The sequence below is a fragment of the Falco biarmicus genome, chromosome 2 (assembly GCF_023638135.1).
Source record: "Falco biarmicus isolate bFalBia1 chromosome 2, bFalBia1.pri, whole genome shotgun sequence".
Classification (NCBI taxonomy): domain Eukaryota; kingdom Metazoa; phylum Chordata; class Aves; order Falconiformes; family Falconidae; genus Falco; species Falco biarmicus.
The window spans coordinates 665,818-685,138 of record NC_079289.1 but is presented as its reverse complement, the minus strand read 5'-3'; the positions used below and the strand labels follow the sequence as shown (position 1 = coordinate 685,138).

General features: G+C 57.1%; 1 protein-coding gene across 1 annotated transcript in view; it reads left to right on the top strand.

The window, feature by feature from the left end:
- Nucleotides 1-5,725: 5,725 nt before the first annotated feature.
- Nucleotides 5,726-19,321, top strand: part of CLPB (ClpB family mitochondrial disaggregase) — a 92,380-nt gene continuing 78,784 nt past the window's right edge. The window contains exons 1-2 of the mRNA XM_056329503.1: nucleotides 5,726-6,378; nucleotides 9,527-9,578. Of these exons, the coding sequence (XP_056185478.1) occupies nucleotides 5,781-6,378; nucleotides 9,527-9,578 (650 nt within the window). The 5' untranslated portion in view covers nucleotides 5,726-5,780. The remainder of the gene's footprint in view (nucleotides 6,379-9,526; nucleotides 9,579-19,321) is intronic.

The window sequence follows — 19,321 nt, the reverse complement described above, 5'->3', positions numbered from 1 at the left end:
GGGCGGGGCCGCGGGGGCGGGGCCGGGGGCGCCGGGGGGGCCGGGAGCACCGGGCGGGGAGAGCCGGGGAGGGGGGAGCTGGGGCGACCGGGAGTACCGAGGAGCACTGGGCAGGGGGATCTGAGGGGGACTGGGAGCACTGGGTGGGGGGTGCCAGAGGGGACTGGGAGCGCTGAGGCGGACACAGATGCACACAGCTGTTGCACTTGCCCAGATACCTCCACAGTGCACACCCGCACACCCTGCCTGCCTGTGCACACGCAGATGCACGTGCTGCAGTTGCCTGCACACACGTCCCGGGCCTTTACATCCACCCACCTGCACACAGACACGGGCACACACGCGTGTCCCACGGGGGCACACACACGGGTCCGCACACATTCACCAAGGCGCACTCGCACACTCCTGTACCGCACCCCGGTGTCTTTCCCCACGGTGATGCCGCGAGGGGGTCCCAGCTGCATCCACCCCTGCACCCCGTGTCCCTGGTTTCGAAGGATTTCATCCTGGCCCGTGTCAGCAGCAGCGTGGCCAGCAGGGCCAGGCAGTGCCCGTCCCCCTGTGCTGGGCCCTGGTGCGGCCGCCCCTCGAGCCCTGGGCTCAGCGTTGGGCCCCTCACCCCCAGGCAGACCCGGAGGGGCTGGAGCGTGTCCAGAGCCGGGCAGGGGCTGGGGAAGGGGCTGCGGCACAGCTCTGGGGGGGCGGGGGGAGCTGGGGGGGCTCAGCCCGGAGAAAAGGGGGCTCAGGGCGGCCCTTCTGGCTCCCTACAGCTGCCTGGCAGGAGGCTGCAGCGAGGGGGGTCGGTCTCTGCTCCCAAGGAACCAGCGGCAGGACAGGAGGGAACGGCCTCCAGCCGCACCAGGGGAGGTTCAGGGTGGGCACTGGGAGAAATGTCTTCCCCGACAGGGTGGCCAAGCGCTGGCACAGGCTGCCCGGGGACGGGGTGCAGGCACCGTCCATGGGGGGGTTCAAAATACACGAAGATGTGGCGCTTGGGGACATGGTTCAGTGGTAGCATTGGCAACGCTGGGTTAACGGTTGGACATGAATATCTTAAAGGTCTTTTCCAACCTAAATGATTCCATGAGTCCGTGATTTCCTTTGGAGGCAGGACGAAGGGGCAGAAGGGCACATGCTCCGGGACTGGGAGCCACAGCCCCTGGCAGGCAGCTCTGCTGTGAGCCCCCTCCGTGCTGGGTGGCTGCACCAGCACCATCCCGCTGTGCCACCCATGAGCATCGTCCCTCCCCGCCAGGACACCCGGTGCCAGCCCTCACCCGGTGCCGGTGCCAGGCCCTGCTGCGGCCCCGGTGCGGGGCAGCTGGCTGGGAGCGGGAGGGCAGGCTGCCATCAGCAGCACTGGCGAGGAGAGGATTTTTGGAAGGGCTGGGGCTTCTCAGCCGGCTCGGGAAATGCTGCAGACTCAGGATTTTTTTTTTTCTCCCTGCTTGAAAACACGGAGGAAGCCTCTTCCAGCTCTTGCTGCTATGAATAACCATTTAAAGGCAGAGGGAGCCGCGCCGCACAGCGTGTGCTGAGCCCAGCAAGGCAAAGCCCTTCCCGGCAGCGTGGCACCCACGTGTCCGAGGATGCGGGGATGGGGCCCTTCCCAGGATGTGGTAACCAGAGGAGAAGGGGGGCACAGGGGTGGGGGTGTGAGGAGGGGTCCCCGTGCTCAGCACCTGCAGCACGGGGACCTTGCATCACTGGTCTCGACCTGCCATACTGCTGGCGGTGGTCCGGACCTGGGGAAAAGAACCAAGAAAGCTTCCACTCATCCCGGCGCGGGGAAGTGGGAAGCCCACCGCTGGCACCAGTGGGTGATGGCCAGGCAGGTGCCCGGCTGCGGGTGCCCTGCAGCTGCTGGGTTTTGCTGCGGTGGGTACAGGGGGGACCCTCTCCCCTTGCCCCCCCTGTCCAGCCCTCCCAAACAGCCCTGTGTCTGCTCCCCTCTGGGAATCTGGTGGTTGTTGCCCCCCCGCCCCTTTCCCAGGGAAGCGGAGCTGGTGCCAGCATCCCGCAGCCTTTCCCAGCCTGGCTTCGCTCCCTGCTCCCGGGGGATTCCAGCTCTTGGCAGGGGGAACCCCCTGCCCCGTCCCCAGAGAGGGGCTGCCATGCACCGCCACGTGCACAGCCCCCACCGAAAACAGGACAGACGTCATCTGTGGGCCTGGGAAGCTGCCGGGGGGACAGGGGGCAAGGGTGGGGCTGGGGAACTGGGGGAGCGGGGATGGGGATACTGGGTGGGGAGCTGGAGTGGGGGAACTGGGCCGGGAAACAGGGGAAACGGCTGGTGGGACTGGGTGGGGAGCTGGGCTGGGGGAACTGGGGGAACTGGACTGGGGAAACTGTGCTGGGGGTACTGGGTAGAGAGCTGGGCTGGGGGAGCTGGGCTGAGGAACTGGCTGGGAAACTGGGGAGCTGGACTGGGGAACTGGGGGGAATGGGGCTGGTGAACCTGGGCTTGGGGCACTGGGGGAGCTGAGCTGGGGAACTGGGGGAATGGGGTAGGGAGCGAGGCTGGGGGAACTGAGCTGGAGGAGCTGGGCTGGGGGAACTGGGCTGGGGAACTGGCTGGGAAACTGGGGCAGCTGGGCTCGGGGAGCTGAGCTGGGGAACTGCGGGAACTGGGCTCGGGAGGTGGGAGAGTGAGGCTGGGGGAGCTGGGCTGGGGAAACGGGGCTGAGGGAACTTGGCTGGGGAACTGGCTGGGAACTGGAGGAGCTGGCCTGGGGGCACTGGGGGAGGTGAGCTGGGGAACTGGGCGTGGAGCTGGGGGAGCTAGGCTGGGGGAACTGGGCTGGGGAACTGGCTGAGAACGGGGGGAGCTGGGCACTGGGGGAATGGGACTGGGGAACTGGGGAAGCTGGGCTGGGCTGGGGGAATGGGGCTGGAGGAACTGGGCTGGGGAACTGGCTGGGAACGGGGGGAGCTGGGCTGGGGGTGCTGAGGGAATGGGGCTGGGGGAACTGGGCTGCCCCACTAGCAGCTTCTGCCACAGCTCGCAGTGCAGCCAAGCCCCCAGCTTGGCGCAGAAGCACCCGTTCCTGGCTGTGCCCTCCCCTCCCCAGGGCCGCCCTAGTTCCATTCTCACCCCGTGCCCTCCCCACGCCAGGTCTGTCCCCCACCATCACCCCACGCGCCCCAGCAGCCCCGGGGAGAGGGGAGAGCCCGGCCAGGCTGCGTGGCACCGAGTTCCCTGCGTGGCCAGCCTTAACCCTGCCCCTGCATTCTGCATCTCCCTGACATCCTTTAATTAGCAGAGTGCAAAGCTAAATTAGCCGTGCAAATGTGTCCCACGCTACCAGGCTCCGCCGGGGGCTGCGGGCGTGGGAGCCAATGGAGAGATGCAAATACTGGGTTATAAAGGCTCATCGCCGAGTCGATGAAAATGGATTTTCTGCATGAGGCTGAACCGCTGCAGTCACTGGTGAGCTCCAGTGAGCTTCCCCAAGCTTTCCAGCACGGCTCGGCACGGCAGCACCCAGCGTGAGCTCTGTGTTTAGCTCTTCTCCAGGGGCTGGCAGGCAGAAAACAGATATTTAATAATGCATGTAATAAACACACTTCTTCTCAATAAACCTGATTTTTTTTTAATTAACTTCTTGCTTTTATTTTTTCTTGCTAAAACGCAACTTGTTAGCAACCCAGTTCCAACGACTCAGACGCCGAGCTTCTGAGCCTGTTAAAGTGCTGAAGTGATGGTGGGTGATGTCAAACCATGCAAGTGGCTGCGGGAATAACACAGAAACAGGGAGCGCGGGCAGCCATGGCCCCCCAGCAAACCCCAGCGTGCCACAGGGCTCCGGGGAGCTGCAGCTTCCCCGGCCTGTGGCGTGGGTTAGTATAGTTTTCTTCACCAAAGAACAAAGCAGAAACGCTTGGTTGGTTGTGTTTGGTTTTTTTTTCCCTGGAGCTGTAAGTACATGTGAGAGAAGGGGTGAATTCCTCTGGCTTTGAAATATTGATGGACCTGGAGGAGAGAAATGGGAGACGCAGCCTGCTGACAACCTGCCTGCTGTCCTTGGCTCCTGGAAACGCCAGATAGACGGGGGCTGAGGAAAAAGCACCCCCGGCCAGTGCACCAGCATTTCAGCACCTGTTTCTTTTGCCTTTGCGGTGAACCTTTCTCCCAGTGAGACCCCACACGCCGCTTGCTTTTATTTTGTCCTGAAAACACGCAATTCTGCATTTTCCTTCTCCTAGGCATTTGGCTATATGTTTTTTTATCCTCTACCAAAAAGCGTTTCTTGCACAGGGCAGTAATTTACTGTCTGTTGGTGTAGCGGCTCTGTGGGACAGTGCTGAGGGGCCCTGGGGGCTTTGGGGGCACCTCGCTGCCTTTTGGGGAGTGGAGGCATGCAAGGACGGAGAGGTGTTTGCTGGATCCGTCCCTCTGTCCCCGGTGCCATCAGATGGCCAGGGAGGAAGCAAAGCCCTGGCCCTGCACCAGTAATAAACCAGCATCAGGCCGGCTCAGTGCCTCCCACCAGGACGGACACACATGCGCATGTGCACACGCACATACTCAGAGCCACATACATGCACGGACACACGCGTGCACTGCACACACACTCACAGGCATGTATGTGCATGCATACATGATGCGCATGCACATGCATATGCATTCACACACATGCATTCAGACACGTGCACATGCACACACAGGTCACACACACATGTATGCCAGGCCCACGGCATGGGGCAGGCTCTGTGGGGATGGTGGCATGGAGCGGGGGTAGGATGAGTGGGAGCAGATCGCAGCACAGTGCATGGAGAGGTTGCCCAGCCCTGCGCCCCACATGCAATTCCCACATCAACAGCACTGAGCCCACCTGAGTGTGCAATTCCCCCCCTGGCCGAGGCTCCTGGAGGTGTTTGCTCCTGGCCCTGAGCACTGCCCACCCCAGGGGGTGTACCCAGGAGTTCCCTGGGGGCAGGAAGGCCGCTGCAGGGAAGGGGAGCACTTGTGCATGTGCAAGCCCTGCAAGAGGGTGCAAAGGGCTCCCGCCGTGCCTGCATTTGTGCACACACGTGTGCGTGTGTGTGTGTGGCTGCGCATGGTTGTGCGTATGCATGAGAATGTGCATGTGTGCATGAGTGCCTGCATGGGTGCATCCTTACATGTGCATGCATGCATGGGAGTACATATGTGTGCGCGCATGTTTGCTAGTGCACAAGTGTGTATGCATGCATGTGTGCAAATGCACCTCCGTGTGTGCATGCATGTCTGCAAGTGCACCTGTGTGCACGACGCATGCACGTCTGCTTCTCTGGGCGTGCGTGTTTGCAAGTGCATACAGGCGTATCCCTGTGTGTGCATGCACCAGCGCATGTGTGTGCGCGAGCACGTGTGTGTGACTGCACGTGTGCAAGTGCGCCTGTGCGTGTGTGTGCCTGCATGCGCGCGAGCGCGCCGGTGCGGGTGCAGGTGTGTGCACGCGTGGGTGCCCAGGTGTGGGAGCATGCGCGGGCAGCACGAGCCGGGTCTCCAATTGGCGTCCCTCTGCTGCCCGGAGCGGAGCCGGCGTCGCTTCCCGGCATGCCCCGGGCGGACCATGCCGCATTGCCCCCTGGGAGCTGTAGTCCGCGACGGCCGCGACAGAGCGGCGAGGAGCCGGGCGAGGACTACAGCTCCCAGCAGGCCTTGCGCACCATCCCGCGCCGACGCGCTGCCGCGCCGGGCTGCCGGCGGCCGCCATCTTGATCCGCCGGCCTCAGCGGCGCCGGGGGGGGAGGGGTGAAGCCGCGGGAGGTGTAGCGCAGGGAGCGAGAGGACGATGTTGGCCTCCCTGGCGGTCCGCCCGCCGCCACCGGGGCTGGCGCGACTCCTCCGGGCGCGGCTGTGGCTATCGCCGTCACGGCTGGTCTACGGGGGAGCGGCGGCGGCGGCTGAGGGGGCCGGGAGCGGTGGGCCGCGGCTGCTCCCACCTTCGCTCGCCAGGGGGCGCCGCCAGCACGCGCCGCAGCCGAGCGCGGGGCTGCCATGGCGGGGCGGGGCCTGCGGGGGGCGGCAGCGGGGCCCGGGGGGGACCCCCCCGGTAACGGGCCCGGGCCCCGGGGTCACCCCCGTAGCCGTGGGGCCGGGCCCGAAGGGGACCCCCGTGGCAGCGGGTCCGGGGCTGCGGGTCCCAGGTGCGGCCCTGCTGCGGACCGCCGGGCTGGCTGGCCAGGGCTGCCCCGGGCCTGGGCCCTCGGGCCTGGCAGTGCCCCTTGGAGGGCCCGCAGCGTGGCCCTGGGGCGCTGAGCACCGCTGTCGTCGCGGAGGAGACCCCGGCGGGCGTCGGAGCGGAGACAGGAGCTGCCCCCCGGGAGCTGCGCTACCTGCCCTCGTCGCTGTGCTGGCCTACTGCTACCTCAGGGACCACCTGTCCAAGGGTGACTATTGCTGCTCGCTGCCTGGCCAGCCCCGCGGTGGTGGGAGGGGGCTGGATGCGAAGCAGAGGAACTTGTGCCCCACAGGGAGGGGAGCATGGGGGTCCCTCCTTGGGGATGAGGCCTGCCTGCTAGTGCTGGCCTGGGAAACCCTTCTGGGCAAATGTTATCCTTGCTCCCTAGCCCAGGGGTGTGCTGGTCTATGATGGATGCCCAAACTCTTCTGTAGTGTGAAGGTAACAATCCTCACATTTGCCACCAAGATAAAACGGCCAACGCTCTTGTCAGCTGCACTCTGGCCCCTCGCTGTGGACTCCTTCCTGATGGGTGCTGGGAGAGGACCTGGCTCCCAGCCCCTGTGGGTGAGGGAGGCTTGCAGGGAAGGGTCTGAGCTGGCAGCGTGCACTTGGCCCAGGCTTCTGCTTTGAATGTAGGATGCTTTGGGGCAGCTTCAAAGGTTCTGGAGCTGGGAAGGGATTGACTTACTACCTGATAAGGCCAGGGTTTCTCACGGCGCGGTTTATGCCCACCCTGCTGTGGGAAGTAAGCAGTTGCAGGTGGCCGCAAGTGCCGCATTAGGTTTCGGTCTGCAAAGGCAGGCGTGTGTATCTGAGCTGAAGCACACAGGATAGCCTCAGTGACTGTTGGGGCAAGTGGCAGGCCCTTAGGCTGTTGTGGAACTATAGGTTTGTGCCACAGCAAGCCCATTCTTGGCACTCATGCAGTGTTTTGTATTTGGGAGTATTTGAGGTGCAGCCTCTCTGCCCCAGGTTGTTGTCACCGTACTTTCCTGCTGCAGGACAGGAGATGGAATGGCCTCATTGGTGTTACTGGACAAGGTGGTGTTGAAGCAGAGATGTGTTTGCTGCTCGGCTGTGTACCGGGCACACAGGGCATCAATCATCAGACCTTCAGCTGTACCAGGATTGGTACAAGCTACAGAAGAGGAGATGGTGCGTGCACAAGGAGGGCCTTCCCTGCTTGCTGTGGTGCCTTTTGTCATGAGCCAGCACTTGCTGCTCACAGGTTTGGGCTTGTTGGCAGCGAGCTCATCTGCTGGTGTGACACAGGCCTAGGTCAGGAGGGGCTGTGACTTCACAGCAGGACACTTGGTGGTTTCAAGCATGTCAGAGGTTTGTGTCTCTGTGAGTAACACGCCAGCTGCTGCACTGGGCTGCTGGGTTTGTCACCCAGGAGGTTTCACCATCATTATAGGGAGTCTTGTGTAATTAGCGCTTAGGAAAGGTCTAAGAGACTGAGGCCTGGTTTTGTTGCAGGAGCTGGTTTGTGGACTGGTTAGCACTTAGAGCCAGGCAGCCACGTGGCTGTGGCTGCCGGTGGAGGGGACAGAGCCATGAGTGCCCCAACCCTGCAGGCAGGGAGAGTGCAGGAAGCAGGCAGGATGTTTTCCTGGAGAGAGCAGGGATGCGGGAATGTGGCTGCAGAAGGTTAGACCTGGAGTGCTCAGGGGTCTCTGCAGAGCTTGCTGAGCCAGGCTGTGCAACAGAGAGCCTTCTCCTCACTCTCACTTTGCAGGTGTCTTTGGAGAAGCCCCACTTTGTTCTTTACCAAGTACTGCATCCAGCTCTAGGATCGTCAGAGCAGGAAAGACATGAACTTGTTGGAGCAAGTCCAGAGGAGGCCACAGAGATTGTCAGAGGGCTGGAGCCCCTCTGCTGTGGAGACAGGCTGGGAGAGCTGGGGCTGTGCAGCCTGGGGAGGAGAAGGCTGCGGGGAGACCTTAGAGCAGCTCCCAGTGCCTGGAGGGGCCGACAGGAAAGCTGGGGAGGGGCTTTGGGCAAGGGCAGGGAGTGGTGGGACAGGGGGGAATGGCTTGAAGCTGAGAGAGGGGAGATTTAGGTTGGACATGAGGAAGAAACCCTTCCCCGTGAGGGCGGCGAGGCGCTGGCCCAGGCTGCCCAGAGCAGCTGTGGGTGCCCCATCCCTGGCAGGGCTCAAGGCCAGGCTGGACGGGGCTGGGAGCAGCCTGGGCTGGGGGGAGGGGGCCCTGCCCCTGGCAGGGGGTGGGACTGGCTGGTCTTGAAGGTCCCTTCCAGCCCGAACCCTTCTGTGATTCTATGCAAGGCAGAAGGCCAAGCCACAGGCACAAATAACTTGGAGAAGAGAAAGCGGGTAGAAAATGTTGGGGAGAGAGCAGGAAGCACTTGAAGGCTGGTAAGAACTGGGGAGAATTGTCCCAGCTTCCCAAATGCCCAGGTACAGCTCTGCTGGCTGCATTGGGTTTGACCAGTTCCTGCTACAGCAGCTGGGTGCATCTCCGTCAGAGCTCGGGTGCTGTCCTTACCCTCTCCAGCCAGGAGGTGTCATTCTGAGCCTGCATTGGGAACTCTGGCCTTCTTGTGATGTCTGGAAACCTGTGGCTGAGGCTGTGACTGCCTGGGGTGACAGTGCCAGCTACCCTGTAGTGCCTGCTGCACCCTGGAGCCTGCTGTCTGCAGGGTTTGCTTTGCAGATACCATGGTTCTCTGGTTGCTGACACAGTTGGTTCCTTGCTGAAGCTGCTGCTGGCTCGTGCCCAGCCCTGGGTGCCTCAGCAGGACCTTTCTGCTCCTTTCCAGCTTTTTGCCAGGCCCATCCCATGGCACCTTCTGAGCCAGAGACAGGCTGCAGAGGTAGCTTCCTACAGATGTGGGAGATCTCTGCCAGACTGGGAGAGACTGGTCTCCCAGGGAGGAGCAATTTGCATCCCTGGCTGTGTCTGCTTGAAGTGCTGCTCGGGGGTTCTCTCGTGTTATGATGCAGCACGCAAGGAGTTGCTGTTTCAGCTGGCTGAACATCTGTGTTTGGGCTAGGAGAGGCGAGGAAGGGATGCAGCCAGGCTGGGGGTTCAGCTGGCACACAGGTTCCCATGTGTCTGCCTGTGACTGCGTTTTGAAAAATTGCTGTTTGGTCCTGCCTTCCCCAGAGCCTAGCACCAGGGCTTAGGGAGGCTGTGGTAAGTCACCAAGCAAGCAAGGGATTTTGGAGTAACCTGCTCACAAAAATAGATTTTTCCTAGCCTGTGGTGTTTGATCAGAGCTGTAAGCACAGGCCCTACCTTCTCTGCTGCAGTGGCTTGTGCCACCTCTGGGTTATTATGTGCATGTGTGTCTGGCTGCTAACTTGCTTTCCCTTCTTTCTGTGTTTTCAGAAGATGCTCTGCTGGAAGCTGCGAGGATCAACAATGTTTCAGAAGTCAACAGGTGAGCAGGCTTTAGAGAGGTGTGAGAGAACAGTGCTGCTGAGGGTGGGAAGGCAGGAAAGCTCTGTCAGCACTTGGGAAGGGTGGGCTCATCCTCATTACCTGCTGTGACTCGGCACTTTTTTGTGCTTGGGCAGGCATCCCCAGGCACAGCTCCTGGGACAGGATAGAGCAGCGGGGGCTGGCTGCTCCCACAGACCTTGGGGTGCTCGCCTTGCTGTCTCAGATCCAGAGCGGGTCAGAAGGGTTGGTGAGTGCAGTTACCTGTGAGGTGGAAGGTGAATCACAGGTCCCCGCGCTGGGAGAGGACAAAGCGTGAGGCCGTGCAACGCAGCATGGTGTGGATGTACCCCTCTGGGCCTGAAGACGCAGAGCCTTGTTTGTAAGGGTCTGTCTCTGAAGGAACAATCCTTGGTGCTCTCCTCAGCCTGAGCCAGCAGCTCTGCAGCCCGGGCAGAGGTTTGTGTCCCACAAGGAGCACTGGAAAGAGCTCAGCTCTGCCTGTGCCACCCAGCTGACCTGTCAGGGAAGTGGCTGGTTGGGTGACCAAGCCTGTGCCTGTTAGGGAGCGGAGCATCTCCAGAGCTGTCCCTGTGCTCCTGTCCCACGGGCAACTGCCCTCCAAGGCTCTTGCTGTTGGCTGTGCCTGCTTCTGTTGGGGTTGTGCTGTGGCATAGTTCAGGAGCTCTCTAGCAGCCTTGAATTCTCCAGGGTGTTAACAAATGAGCACCTTTCTCAGGCCCAGCGTGTGACCAGTCCCCAAGAGGCACATTTGCTCTCTGCCCACCCAGTCCTCCTGCAGCTCTGTCTCTAGGGAGGGACTTGGATTGCCTCAAGCAATTCCCAGGACAGTTTGCAAGCAGCAGTGCTGCATTGATGAAATATGTCTGCTGGCAAACTAGCACTGACCTCATCTGCAGTGAGTCCCAGGGACTTCGTCTGGAGCTGTGTAGGGGAAACAAGCCTCCTGCCAACACAAGGTGAAGAGAAGGGTGAGAACCAGGCAGAGCTACTTGTCTGGCAGAGACAAGCCTGCTCTCTTCCAGTAGCCCAGTGGTGATGAGGTCTCCCTTGCCAAGTGCTGCCCTCAACCAGTACAGAGTTAAGATTATTTTTTTTTTTAGTAGCCTGGCAGCTTGCACAGGACAGGAGAGACGTTGCTGCTGTCCTGTGTTCACCACACCTGGCATTTCTCTGGCTGAGATCTCCCACCCAGCACAGGCATCCAGGGAGCTCAGCACTGCGAGCTGCTGTCCCTGCAGCTGGGGAGGCGAGTCCCGCTGGCCTGCAGCCAGGGGATGCACCTTCCAGTCTCCAGCATCTCAGAGGAAGCAGCCTGGCTCTGCTGTACCCCGGGGCTGAGATCTGGCCTAGATCAAGGGTCGAAGAGGATATTGGTGTGCAGCTAATTGGCACATGTGTTCTGCTGCTTGTAATTGCAGGAAGCTGCTGCTTAGGGATGTCTGGGTGATTTGTGAGCCTGGTCAGCCACAGCAGCAATAGGGATGCTCTGTGCTCCCCCTGATGAAGGAAGGGCTGGCGGCTGTAGGCAGTACGGCTCTGCTGTGCTTCCATGGCCTCTCCTTTCATTTCTGTGCTCCTTTCTTCCAGCCTGCTCTGTGGGGAGCTGCCCACCCCGCAGCACCCGCCGTGTTTGGAGCTCCCAGCTTACCTGTGCCTGGCACATACCTTGGCTGCCAGGCACGGACAGGGTTCTGTGGAAACTACTGACTCTCCCTGCTGCAGGCAGCTTCGGCCTCTGCTTTTAAACGAGCTGCCGCAGTCCAGGAGCTCTGCAGCTTCTGCAGAGCTGACAGAGGAGGCGTGAACAGGTTTGCATTAAGGGCTCTTGCCACCTGCAAGGGGTGAAGCTCAAATTCAGTCTTAGCAGGGCAGGAGGGTGGCATTCAGCTGAGCAGCATGGGCTGCACCCGGGAGAGGGCAGCGCTGTCCACATAACGCCCTGTTTGTCACTCCTCCTCCCTCCCCAACACCGCTGTCCCCTGCCTACTCTCCCCCCTGCTCCACACAGCTCGTTGGTGGTGAATTAGGAGAGGGGAAGCTGGTGTGATAGAGTTTTCTAATATAGCTTTAGACTCATTTAAACTCTCTCCTGCAGCCTAATGCCTTGGTATAACTTAAAAGCAGTGAAAAGCCAGCCAGTGGTGTGGTAGGGCTGAACTCCTGCACGCTGTCTGGCTCAGGCTTCATGGAGTGATTCAAGACACATGTTCTTTGCTGTTCAGCAACTTGTCTCATTAGGCCATGCCAGGAAAGCCGAGCAGAGACGTGTTGTTGCTTGTGTTGTGGAGCAGTTGCTGACATTGTTCAGTTCTCCGTCCTTTTGGCTCAAAGACTGTTACAAGAAGCAACCAGATGTTTACAGTTCTCCAGACCATGTTCTTTGCTACATGCTGTCTTCATCTGCTGCAAGTGCCTTGTTTAGCTAATGGCTTGTCATGGTCCTTTATGCATGAAAACATCGAGAGGGTGGTGTGAGGTGCCAAGAAGAAGGTTTTTGAAACTGTTAAGTCATAGTTGTGCTTAACTGCAGAGGGAAAACAGGGTAGAGAGAGGCTCTGAGGCAGTTTGGAGCAGAGTCTGGGCTATAAGCAGAGAGCTGAAGAGCTTTTAGGATAGCTGTGTCCCTTATCCCAGAAGAGTTCTGTGTTCTCTCTTGGAAGAGAGTGACTCCACCACCCTAACAATTACCTGTAAGATGGTGAGGCCAAGCATATCAATCTTGCGGAAAACCCCCAGAGAGGATTTGAATGCCAAGGGTAACCAGTATTTGAATGCCAAGGGTTCCTAAAATGAATGATTGCATCAACAGGAGGTGTAGAGGCCCCAGCATAACTTGCAGCCTGTTTTGAGGTTGTGTTCCTGAAAAGTGCGATGGTGACATGGTGCAATGAAGAATGATCAGTTTTTCCTGTAGGAATAAATGTAAGGAGGGGTTGTATGTAGGGACTTCAGAAATAACACCTTAAATACATGGGGACAGGGTGTATGGTGTGGAAGGTGGAGGGGCAGGAGCAGCATCATCAGAATCATCAACCGGAGAAGATGCTGGCCTTTTGGAGGCTAGCTTTTCAGAACAGGTCACCCTTCCAGGAGATCTCGGCCTCCCCATTTCTGAGTGTAAACCTTCTGGTGTGGATGTTCTCACAGCCTATTTCTGAGTATTTACATCTCATTGTTGCATTCCTCTGTGGCGTACAAGGCACAGACTTTTCAAGGGTTGTGAGGCAAAGACATTTATTGTTAGTTACAGCTTTTGTAAGTTTATACTCTGTATGTGCGCTGCTAAAAGCTTTATTATTGGTGAAACTCTGCTGTTCACTGGAGGCAACTCTCTGCTGTTCCCGCTGTTCCCTTATCCTCTAGAGGTGAGATCACGTTCCCCCTTGTTTCTGTCTCATCCAGGTTTATTCTCATACTCCCTCAAAGTTATTTACATCTTTGCTGCAGGATCAGAGCTGCACATCGTCAAAGCAAGACCACAGCTTCATGTTATCAATGTCAAAACAACCCACTGTCTCCATCCTCTACATTCCTCCATTTAAAGTCAATCATATCAGTGGAGTAGGAAGATCAGAAAATGGAGTAATGGCAGTGGTTAGAGGAGCGCAGCGTCAGGCAGCTGCAGAACTCCTAAAGAACATACGGAGAAGACAGATCTCAGGGTGCTGCCGTATGATAAGTACTTCCACATATGTATGGAAGTGGATGACACCTCTCTGGTGATGCTGTACTAAAGAGTTCATGTTTCACAGGGCTGCAGGCAAACAGGCTGCTTTGTTCCAGCCATCAGGATGTGAGTGGAGATGGAAAATAAGTGATACAGTTACACCAAATTAAAAGCATTTTATCTTGGAAGCTGAGCTGTCCTACGCCCATCCAGATCATCTGTCTGGAAGCACAAAGAACCATGGGCACACGTGACCATCAGGCTGAAGTGACCAAAAGGAGGGTTTGTATTAGGGATCCTTGGGCAGCACGTGAAGGCAAGGCCTGGCTGTGCCTTGGGCTGGTTAGCAGCTGTGCCGCTGCACTGGCGTCTCCCCAAGTTTGAGCTCGGGTGCTTAGGCAGGCCAGCCCAGCTCTTCTCACAGCATACAGGCCAGCTCACCCTGAAAGGCTTTCTGTGGGTCCCCTTTTGCTGTGGAACTGCTAGATAGGGAGAGTATTGAGACGTAAAGAGTGTTAGTTTGGCCAGTAACTAGAAATTTCTCAATCAAGCTTGGAAAGACTAAAGTTAGGTATATCAGAAATGAATGGGAGGCTGGTGTTCAGGGCAGTTTCGCGTTACTCTAACCAGCAACTTTTTCCTTGGTTAAGGATGAGCAGGCCCTTCAAACATCCCAGGCAGGCCTCGCATTCGCACACACAGTAGTATTGCTGCAGGAAGGATCGCATGTCCAAAGGCTGGATCCAGCCCCCAGGGCTCTCCTCTTCCCTCTGTCTCCTCTCAGCTCCCAGACAGGTTTTCTCATCTTTACCCACTTGTTAAATGTGAGAAACCAGACTGAATTCTTTATCGAGATCAAGGAACGTGTTAAGTTCAGAGACCATTCCCTTTGGAGCATGTGGCAAACCAGCTGTTTCCTTTCAAGCCCTTCATGCTTTTAGCCAGTACAGAAGATAGCACCCAGTTAATGTGCATAGTTTAATTACCCTCAGCCTCAGTTGTTCTGTGCTTGTGGAGGGAAAGCAAGAAGCAAAGGCATAAAGAATTACTGCCTCAATCCCCCTTGTGTTTATATTCAATATTAATATTGATTCTCTGTGTTCCAGCTTTGTTTCTTAATAAGCCGCCCACAAAAGTGCAGGCTTACAGCAGAGTTTCCTTGCCGGCTAGATATGATGGAACAGTATTCTCACAAGCACTGTGCGACTGTGACTCACAGAAACGTGGCGTGTATGTCAGCTGGCTGTTATCAGGCTCATTCGTAACAGCAGGCAGCAACCCAAATCTGCATGTTAATGAGGTCTGGAGATGACCAGGTGCTCTCCTGCTCTCAGAGGGATCCAGCCTGACATGGTAGTGGGGTAGGAAGCTCTGTGTCAGCTGTTGCAACTGGTTCTGCATTCTCCAGGCTGATTTTCAGGTGGAGGGGTTGCAGAAACACGGAAGTCAAGCCTGATCGCCTCAAATGGTGATCTCTGCCTTTCAGTCAAGCAGCCAAGCATCACTCATCTTGTCATCTCTGACTCATCGCTGGCGCTGCTTCTTCCCAGACTGCGTCTGTCTCTTCTCCCTTGCTTTGCAGGCAACAAAGCTCATCAACCAAAAGCTCCCTTCTGCAGCAAGACAGGATTTGGCCCAGCCTGGGCTGCTGGCCATGGCGGGGTTACACCTGATAAATGGTCCCAATCCTAACAGCAAGAACACTCTGCTGTGCCTGGCTGGGAGGAGGGTGGTCCTGCTCCGTTAACCAGTCTTGCTGTCCCCTGCTTCCAGTCCTCTGAGAGCATGGCATCTCCCCTTGCTGTCACAGAGAGGTTTGCTGTCCGCCAGCATCGTGCTCCAGGAGTGTTCAGTCCCCCACATTGTTCTAATTCAGTCCCAGAAATGCTGATGTGGAATGTGCTCTGGAGCGTGTGGGGTGCATGCTGGCAGGGTCAGACTTGTTCCCCCACTGTGAAACGACCTGTGGCCCAGGGCACGTGCTGCTTTGGCCTGCTAGTGGGAAAAGATTAAACCTGTGGCTGTGGTCAGCTGCAAGAGGCTGAGCTGAAGGTTCGTGTCCTGTGTTAGCTGCTGCACTTGCTGAACTGTGTAGTTGTGATGGCGATTTGCTTTCTAGTCTGTACCTGGCATGGTGGTGAGATGTGCTGGAAAACAAGGCTGCTCTTCTAGGATGTGAGCCCTTGCTGCCATGGGGCATGTCCTCCCAGCTAGACCAGAGCAGTATTAAGGATCACAGAATCATGGAATGGTTTGGGCTGGAAGGGACCTTCAAGACCAGCCAGTCCCACCCCCCGCCAGGGGCAGGGCCCCCTCCCCCCAGCCCAGGCTGCTCCCAGCCCCGTCCAGCCTGGCCTTGAGCCCTGCCAGGGATGGGGCACCCACAGCTGCTCTGGGCAGCCTGGGCCAGCGCCTCGCCGCCCTCACGGGGAAGGGTTTCTTCCTCATGTCCAACCTAAATCTCCCCTCTCTCAGCTTCAAGCCATTCCCCCCTGTCCCACCACTCCCTGCCCTTGCCCAAAGCCCCTCCCCAGCTTTCCTGTCGGCCCCTCCAGGCACTGGGAGCTGCTCTAAGGTCTCCCCGCAGCCTTCTCCTCCCCAGGCTGCACAGCCCCAGCTCTCCCAGCCTGTCTCCACAGCAGAGGGGCTCCAGCCCTCTGACCAGCTCCGTGGCCTCCGACGGGCCTGCTCCAACAGGTCTGTGTCCTTCTGATGCTGAGGACCCCCGAGCTGGACGCAGCGCTGTGGGGGGGTCTCAGCAGAGGGGAGCAGAGGGGCAGAGCCCCCTCCCTCGCCCTGCTGGCCCCGCTGCTGGGGATGCAGCCCAGGGCACGGGTGGCTTTCTGGGCTGCGAGCGCACATTGCGGGGTCATGCTGAGCCTCTCATCCACCAACACCCCCAAGCCCTTCTTGGCACTTGCTGAGGGTGCACTCGATCCCACTGCCCATATCACAGACAAAGATTTTAAACATTCATTCTTGTCTTTTATGCCTTTTCTGTTTTTTTATGGTTAAATAGCTAGGAGGAGCTGAGAGAAGCTGCCAGGACCACAGTAGATCCATGAAGATGAGCCTGTTTGTAGCTAAAACATTGTGCTCCTGGACATTGCACTTGTCCCCTTTCCAGTTCTGTCCTGCTCAGGGCCTGGCGTAGGGGTTCAGCAGCACCTCCTGTTTGCTTCCCATCTCAAGGGTTTGTTAAAGAATTCAGAAACTTCGCATGAAATGATAGGGTGGGCAAAAAATCCCTCTGTAGTGAATCACGCTTTGGTTACCAACTTGGACCAACACCCTCCTCAGTCCAGGGACGGATTTTTGAAAGTCCCTTGTCTGAAATGAGCTCAAATCTGAGCTGAACATGAGCTGGCTGTCCTGGGCTCCAAGCAGAATGTTGTGCCCACAGTGTGGAAACCATCGGACCATGGGAAGGAACTGTGTGGAGGGGTTGAGCCTTTACAGGAGGAGATAGCCCATCTCATACCTGTCAGAGCATCTTCCTGCCTCAAAATAATTAGCAGTACTGTGAATATCATGCATGGGGGCTTATACTTGAGGGATGCCTGAATGCTTTGTAGGGTAAATGTAGGAGCCATGTCAACAGCTACCAAAGTGTGACTGTCTCTGGTCACCAGCCAGATGTGTACCTTATCTTCTGTCCTAAACAACTGCGAGATGTCTTCAGCAGTGGCTGTGAGGGGGGGTTGGAGACGGGATTGGAAGATTATTTATAATTACATATATTTCCATTGCTACACACTTTATATTTTGCTGTCTGGTTACCCTCACCGGGCCTGTATTTGTTAGTCTGTGTCTGAATTAATGGACACCTGGGTTTTTTTAGGATAAACAGATGTTTTTCCTGTAAATGTCCTCCTTAATGTTTTCTCCTAATGTGTGGACCAAATTATACAGTGCTTTGTTTCAGTGGAAGTTTTTGACTGGTTATTGAGTTTGATTTGGCATGTGGCCTCAGGGGCTTGGAGTAGATGCAGCAGCCCAGATTTCTTCATGTTGGCTATGAAATATCAGAGGAGACTTGCATGCACTGTGCTTTCCTGTATCGGGTAGGTGAGACACCAGAAGCGGACAGCCTTTATGAGGCAGGGCTGCAGAGTAGGTTTCCCAAACAGGATGGCAACGGCTGAGGAGGAAGGGTGGGAAATAAAGTGGTAACTTCTGCTGTCGCTGCTCCGTTTCTCACTGCTTTCACAGGAGCGTTTTGCTTTAACACTTTCTCTAGTGCCCTTTTTTTGTGCTTCTTGTTGTATTTTGTCCTCCCAGGACTGACGGTGTTTGCGCACTGAGTCATAAGACCAATCTCTCTGCAGTTGGCCACCAGCTGGCTAGCTGCAAGAGACAGAAGATCTCACACTTCTTTCCAAAACAGTTTTAAACCCTTTACTGTGCCCGAATCCCTCTCTGGAAGCAGACACTGACTCATCTGGTGTGACTGGATGTGTGGTAGTTTCTGGATGTGTGGAATCCATCTGGTAGCCATCACAGGGTTAATTCCAATTAATGCAGGTGTTTATCACTCGGGAAGTGGTGGGGCTGGGTGCAGGATAGCTTCCATCTGAGGGAGCCAGCTCAGCAGCTCTGGGTTCAGAGGAGAGGCAGCGCCAGCACCAGGAAGGGCAGTCAGCCGGCATGGAAGTGTCCTGTACCAGCCATGAGTGATGGTGACAAATGGCATCAATTATTCCACTTCCCTGACAGCTTAGGAGCTGAGGAGCACCCAGGGAGATGTCAGGCAGCAGGTTTAAAATAAATGCAAAGTGCTTTCTTACACAGCCCATAAACTGTGAAACTCGGTGGGTGCTGGTGAGTCTGAAATTTGAGTTCAGGTTCGTGCAGAGTAAGCCTAGCAGGTAACCGTGTGTCACCTCCAGCTCAGAAACCAGTGGGTCATGAATTGCCAGAAGTTAGCGTATTATGGCCAAATCCCTCGCAAACAGTGATTACTCATGTTCTTTCCCCCACTATCCGCTACTGGCCACTGCCAGAGACAGACTGTCAGCCTGGTGTAGTATTTTTCCAAGGCACAGCTTAGCTGTTGCACTGAGGCGACCTGGGAGGTCAGCAATGAATCCGTGTTCCTTCAGGTGAGGCGACGTTTTCTCTTCCTCCCAAGCCTGGCGATGCCAACCATAGCACACGTTAGCCAGTAGCGAAGCAGCGTGTCTAAACTCCTGCTGTTCCCTGGGCAGCAGCAGGAGGCAGGGCACATACATCCCAGTCTTTTTCTCCGTCTTTCAGCCCATTTTAAAAGACAAAACCTACTTGTAGCATTGGAGCATCTTGCAGGCTGTGTAGGCAAGGGACAAAGACCAGCATCTTGCCATGCCTGTATCGGTCTGTTTGTGTTCATGTTGTGCCACTTGGGCTTTTCCCCATCGTGTGTTCTCACTTGTGCTGCTTTCGCCCACCCGCTGTGCCCTTGGACAACCCTGCTTGCATCTGGGAGCTCAGTTTCCCTTCTGAAACTCAGATTTATAGGAGCTTCCCTTTGATTTTGAAATTTATTTCCAGGAGTTTCTCCTTGACCACTTGCCTTTCCACATGCCCTGTTTGTGCTACCTGGGTTAGGGGCACCATCCCCTCCAGGACTCCTGTGTCGTGGGAGCAGCTGCGGAGACAACTTTGCTCTTCTCCTTGTCCCTTCCCTTCCTGAGCCTTGCTTGAACCCTCTGCACTGACCCTGCCTAATGCCTTGTGTGTTCTCACGAAGCACTGTGGTTGTTACCAGCCCTGAGATGATCGTGAGGAGCTGAGAAGCAGACGTGAGCTCTCAAGGAAGAGAGCAGCAAGATCAAAGGCTTTTCAGCAGCTTGTCGTCTTCTGACCAGGCAGATCCTTTCCCTGACCTCTAACAGGGATTGTGCCTTCATGTTTGGAGATATTGTCGGGTTTGGATGTTTTTCCTTCACTCCCTCTTCTGCAAAGCGGAGGGCAGGTCCCGAGAGGGTGAGCACATCTGAGGGTGTCCCCCACCCCTGCAGTTAAACAGTGACATATTGGGGAAGGGCTGGGGGAAATGTTTAAGTGGCCGAGAG